At 47.3% G+C, this 6,322-nt stretch overlaps 1 protein-coding gene across 1 annotated transcript in view; it reads right to left on the reverse strand.

Moving 5' to 3' along the window:
* Window positions 1-6,058, reverse strand: part of TOX3 (TOX high mobility group box family member 3) — a 103,291-nt gene extending 97,233 nt beyond the window's left edge. The window contains exon 1 of the mRNA XM_021704713.1: window positions 5,972-6,058. Coding sequence (XP_021560388.1) covers window positions 5,972-6,058 — 87 coding nt within the window. The remainder of the gene's footprint in view (window positions 1-5,971) is intronic.
* Between the last annotated feature and the right edge of the window lie 264 nt (window positions 6,059-6,322).

Below are 6,322 nucleotides of genomic sequence, written 5' to 3' on the forward strand. Positions count from 1 at the left end.
GGAAGGAAGGAAGGAAGGAAGGAAGGAAGGAAGGAAGGAAGGAAGGAGGGAGGGAAGGAAGGAAGGAAGGAAGGAAGGAGAAAAAGCTGAAAATATAGATTTACGTGCAAAGATTTTAGACACAGACAACTAACTGAACTTTTTAAACTACTGGTCCAAATTAGATAAAACAAGTCCTCAGGTAGACTCAGCATCCCCCTGACAGTTTGTGGCCCAAAATAGCAAGTTCTTAAAATATGTACACGCACTTTGAATGTTGTGGCCATCTACATTCATTGACTTGATCTAAAACGACTACGACAAATTTTCTGTGGCTTACCACAGCTTATCAGTTGCTACTAGGCACAGGGTATTCATCAACACTCCCCTGTTTGGGGTGGTGAAATGGTAAGTTCATGGACCTTTAGTTAGTGTCAGCAGGACTATTTTAGCCACCAGTCAGTGAAGACTGGACATCTAGAAGCACAGGCTTCTCAAGGGCCTACAAACATGCTTAAAATGTGAGGAAAAACAATTGGCCACACCACACACACACACACACACACACACACAACACACACACACGATGAAGTTAAAACTAACAGATGCCTACAACATGAGAACATAAGTCAACTAATCAGCATCAACTCGGTAACTGCACAGTAAATGCAGAATGCGGATACAGCATTTTAACGTCTGATATGATGTGGAGGAGAGCCAGATCCACAGTGCTTAGGGCCTGCCGAGGTCCAGAAAAGGCCCTGAGTGCCAACCTGGAACCAATAATCAGTCTGTTGTAAGTCTTGTCTACTTTATAGCAATCCCCAACTTCTTTACCCAGTTCTACTGCCCCTCGAGGTTGCTTACTCCAAAGGAGGATCCCCAGCCTAAAACAAAGTTTTCAACCATGGCTGCATGTTGGAATCACCTAGGGAGCTTCAAAAACATTTCCCCAAAGGCTCTAACTAAACTGCACTGGGGTAAGGCTGTGAGCCTGCATATCTTTCACGAGCTTCCCCCCAACTCACCATAGCTAGAGTATAGCCAGGGCTAAACCCCCACTGTTTTAGAGACATTCTTGAAAACAGTCTCTGAAATATTCATCTCCCCAGTTACGTCATCTTGTTAACTAGATTTTCTTTCTACTGCCAAGTCTTGGAACAAAGGAAGATCCTGGGACCATCAAGTGCTCTGATTACCTAGAACAGAGGTCAGCAAACTGTTTCTGTAAAGGGACAAATACTAAATGTTTCAGGCTTCGCAAACCACACAATCTCTGTCACGACTACTCAACTCTGACACTGTAGCATGCAAGGAGTCACAGATGACACATAAACAAATGAGTGGGGCCGCATTCTAATAAAACTTTATTTATGGACACAAATGTGAATATCATGTAATTTTCGCAGTGATGAATAGTCTTTCTCTTGGTTTTTCTGCCATTTAAAAACATAAAAACCATTCTTAACTCACAAACCAAGCAGGAGTAGGCGGTGGGCCAGATGTGACCCGTGGGCCACATGTGACCCATGGGCCACAGTTTGCCAACCCCGATCTAGAACTATTCCACTGACTCGAGACCAAAATTAATGAATGACAGAATTCAAATTATCCAATCGGAACTATGTTGAAAGTGGTCAGATTCTACTTCCTGTACTCACTCAACTGAATTGTCCACGCAGTTGGACGTGAGAGTGGAACTGTCCACAGAGTTGAACATAAACCATAAATGACTTACTAAAAAATGATTTTCAAACCTCAGCTGCATCTGAGTTTATCTAAGATAAAAAAAAAAAAAACCTGCAAAGAAGCAGTACACGAGCATGTTTTAAGGGTCCCACATAAGGATTTCAATAATGTGTTAATTTGCTGCCAACATTTAAAATTCAGGGTATTTCACATAAAAACTCAGATTATCATTCTCTTGGAAAAATAACTGCAAGATGTGGATACTGGGCCCAAACGTTGGCATGGCAACAATCTACGGATGCTGAACAAGGCTACCCCTTTAAACGGGGCATGTTGTCCATCTGACCACAAACCCTATCTTCATGTAGGTTAAGTGGCTGTCCCTAGAGGCATTGAGTTTATGACCCCTTGTCTAAGGTCCTTGGAAAAACCTTCTATCTCTTTCACAACATGGCTTCAATATCTATCTTGTTTGGAGACCTCACATGGAAATCTCTCAATCTGCTCTCAAAATTCAACACCCCCATACACCAGGCCCTGGAAACAAAATCATTGGTTGTCATGACAGTGCAAGGTATCAACTTAAGAAGAGTTTCAATCAAATCCCCCTCTCAGTGTGTTCTCAATTTGAACCATGGACTCCGATGAGATAGACAAATGACAAATGACTCTTCAGGTCTTCTAACTCTTCAGGCTGGCCAAGGCAGAGGCCGGCCCAAAGAGGTGGCACTCACACCAGAACACCTTAATTAAGCAGAGTGATCGATAACACATACAGTAATTAGAAAGCAAGGTTTGGTACTGATGGAGTAAAACCAACAAAAGGCTATTCTGCATAAGATAAGAAGTCAATAGTCAGATTTGGGAAGGAGGGGGGTAAAAAAAAAAAAAAAAAAAACACCTAAGAACACACAGAAAAAGCTAGTAACTAGAGTTTGGTCCACGTTCATTATTAACTCACTGTGTGATTTCACTTGGCTCACACCCACCTTCAATACAATAGTTTATTTTGGGGTGGCAGACCTCTGACAACTACACGCTAATTGATCTGATGCATATTATCCTCTTACTGGTGAAAGGACCCTGGGAAAGAAAAATTCCAGATATATAGACAGTGGATCACTAACGCCCTTGGGCAACATAAGCCTAGCCCCCACCCCCCACCACCTTTTTTTAAATATAGGTGTTAGTTTAATTTGTTAGCCACATCAGAAAAAGAAATGTTCAAACAGTAGATTCTCCACTTGAAATTAAAATGGAAATTAGCCCTTAGAAAGCAGAGATGACTGTAGTTTATACATCAGTGGCTGGTTCATGAATTATTAACTGATTTTAATGATCCTGGCTATATTTTATTTGAAGTTATTCTCCTACTTGCAACGACTTTTGAACCCTCAAAACTCTTTCATCCATTCTCCGTAGACAGTACACTTTCTGAGCGCTGACATTTAAAAAGGATCCATATACTCACAGAATGTAAAGATAATACACACACATATAATTTATACAAAGGACTCTGGTCGTTTGTTAAAGAGCGAAATGAATGAGACCCTATTATTCACGGTTTGTAAATAAATTTAAAGATAAGCGCTAACTTTTCACTTGTTAAGCCTGGAGCAGAGGGTTCTGTATTTCTTCTAAAGTTTCCCAGATGGTCGTTGAAACAAGAAAGGGCAGAAACATACTTTTTTGAAACCCATCATTTCCCCTCCAGAGTGATAATACACCTCACCCAGAGTTAAGTCTTAAGAGATTAATAATTACAGGTATTTCCGAATAAAATGAATGCATGTCTTTGTAAGCTACTTTTTACATTTCAATATAAATCTGTATTGAATAGGCCCACTTCAGACACACAAGTTAGCTGTGAAACAAAATGCTATAAATCCTTAATTAGCACTTGCTGTTTTATACCCATAAAGTTAATACTTCCTCTTCTACTACATTCTCCCTATAAAGAAAAATTACTGGGAATAAAATTGGGTTTTTCACTGCTGAAATTAAGAGTAGGAAGATAAAGTATTGGGGCTCAAATTAAAGATTATTGTATTTTTATCTGCAAGGAATTAAATGCAAACATCCCTTAAAAGAAGTACGTGTTGATTTCTGCCAATATTAAGCACTGTGTCTAACTTGCATAAATTGGATACACACAGCACTTGCGACCACCAGATTGCTGAATTACTAAGAAACCAGGTTTTTTTGGGCAAAAAGCTGCGTTAAGAAAATATGACAACAAACCAACTTGCATCCTCACTCTCGAAGTTGAACAAGCATCTCAATAAATAATGGGGGGAGGTAGAGCTTTCTATACGCCCCTGAAGTAAATGTTCTGAGTTTAAATGGGCTCAAAATAGCTTTTCTCAAAAAAATAAAGAGACACACACAAAACACCCACAATTTCCTCTGGTCCCTTGAAGTACCCTTGGGATCTCAGTGAACAGAGAGATTTGCCACGCATTGCAGTGACTGGATTAGTACAAAAGGTTTCTATTTTGGTGTCATTCCAGTGTTGCTGATCTTAAATCAGAGAAAGAAGTAGTTACATTAAGCAAGGTAATGGCTTCCAAAAATAAGAGCATGCCCAGTTATCCAAGGCTTGCATACACAGGCTAAGTTGTAAGGAGATAAATAATACCCCACTGGAACAATTAGGTGGATTCTCAGAAACACGACATACTTAATTAGGCTGCCTAAGTCCCTAACTGAGCATACAAGGGGGACTTTTTAAAGCATTTAATAACCTGAGTAAATCCAAAATCAGAGGACAGAAACCAAAACCTTAACCCTGGCTACTGCCAGAGGCCTTTTCTTGCTTCCCTTTCAATGCTTAATGTACCACTCTCGGAATTTTGAGAGCATGAACGCCCCCCCCCAACCCCGCGCCCACCACCGCCAGCACCCCCAAAGGGTTAAAACACACTGAATAATGTCCCTTCGTTCTTTACTTGTGGGGAGGCCCGCGGTGCCAGGCGCGGGGCTGGGCGACGGGGACACAGGGGTTAGGCAGAGAGACCCCAAAGGTCTTTCACAAACTTCAGCACGGGAGTTGGGAACCGAGTAGAAACAAATAGAAAGGAACACGAGCTTCCATCAGCCACGGGGCACAGCAAACTGTTCCTCACTCTAGATACAATTCCTCCTCTTCCTGTTATTTATTCATTAGTTTTGTATAGCACCTTTCTTTCAGCGGCTCCTTATTTCCTCCCCTGTTATCCAAGCAATCATAAACAAACTACGATTTGAAAGAAAAGGGGAGGGGGGGAGGAGGGAGGAGCAGGGGGAAGGAGAAAGAAAAACCACATTCAAAAGGCACAGGCCATCCAGAGCACAGCTCTTTCTCTGAACGTCGCCCTCGGGGTGATGTTTCCTCCAAAGCTTGGCCCCGGGGGCTTCAGAAGGACCAAGAAGGGGAGTCCGCGCCGCCCTGGCCCAAGGGCTGCGACTCCAGCCCCGACTCGCCCGTCCGAGCTGCGCCAGCTGCCCGTCTGAGACCCACCGTCGCCCACCTGAAACGCTCGGTCCTGGAAGTTGGCGCGGGGTGGTGGGGGAGAGGGGAAGGAGATGGGGTGACCCAGGGCGTGGTGTGGAGGTCTCCAAGCCTGATCTCCCCGAAATGCAAAACTTACCCCTCCCCAAAAAATGAAAGATGAGAAGCCACTTGCGCTAACCAGGGAGGGGCCGGCACCTCCGTTCCGTGGTCCAAGGCGCCCTAGCGAGGGGGCAACAGAGGCCACCTGCGGGGGTCCCAACACTTCGCGCCCCCCCCGCCCCCGCCCAATCCAGGGCACGCTCAAAAGTTTGTTCCTTTCCTCCCCCGAGCGGCCCCGGGTCCAGCTCTCGAGTGTGCGGGGAAGGTAAGAGGGGCTTGGGGGGGGGGGGCGGTGAGGTCGTCGGACCACGAGATCAGGGACTCCTGCGATGCCCCCCCCAACTCAGGGGCGCTGCGATCGTATTTACTAATAACAACAAAGAATCACAAGCGTGCCCCCTCTTTCAGTCCTTTGGCTGCTCCTTCGCTTCTTTGGGGCAGCAAAGGAGAGTCGGCGGGGATGGAGCGGGGGGTGGGGGGGAGAGAAAGTGGAGCGCCGGCAGAGGGACAAAAAGGGGGGTGTGGGAAGGGGGCAGAAAGAGTAGAGTGAGAGAGTTGGACAGAGACGAAGGCGCAAAAGGAAAAGGAGTGGAGCGGGGAAGAGAAAAGTGCAGCGGGAGGGGAGCTGGAGCGCGGGGCTCGCCCGGGATGGGGAGGTGGCCCCCGCCCCGCCGCCCCGCCGCCCCCCGGCCCCGGCCCCGGCCCGGTCACCTTGCTGTAGCCGTAGTACCCCAGACACTGCGCGAAGTCCAGGCCGGCGGGGTCCCCGGCCGCCGCGGGGTAGAACCTCACATCCATGCCGGAGCCGGGCCCGGGGCCGGGGGCCGGGGCTAGGGCTCGCCGGGGCCGGTGCCCGCCTCCTCGAAGCCGCTAGATCCACCGTCGGGGGCGCCCGGCCGGGGTTGCCCGGGGGCGGCGCGCGGGGCTCGGGGCCAGAGGGGCGCCGCGACCGGAGCCGGATGAGCCCGGGAGCCGCGGCCGCCGCACACAAAGGCGCGGCCACGCGAGCCGCGGGAGAGCGGGAGGCGGCCCGGGGGACGCGCCCCGCCGGGGCACCGAGGC

This window comes from Neomonachus schauinslandi, chromosome 16 (genome assembly GCF_002201575.2).
Source record: "Neomonachus schauinslandi chromosome 16, ASM220157v2, whole genome shotgun sequence".
Taxonomy (NCBI): domain Eukaryota; kingdom Metazoa; phylum Chordata; class Mammalia; order Carnivora; family Phocidae; genus Neomonachus; species Neomonachus schauinslandi.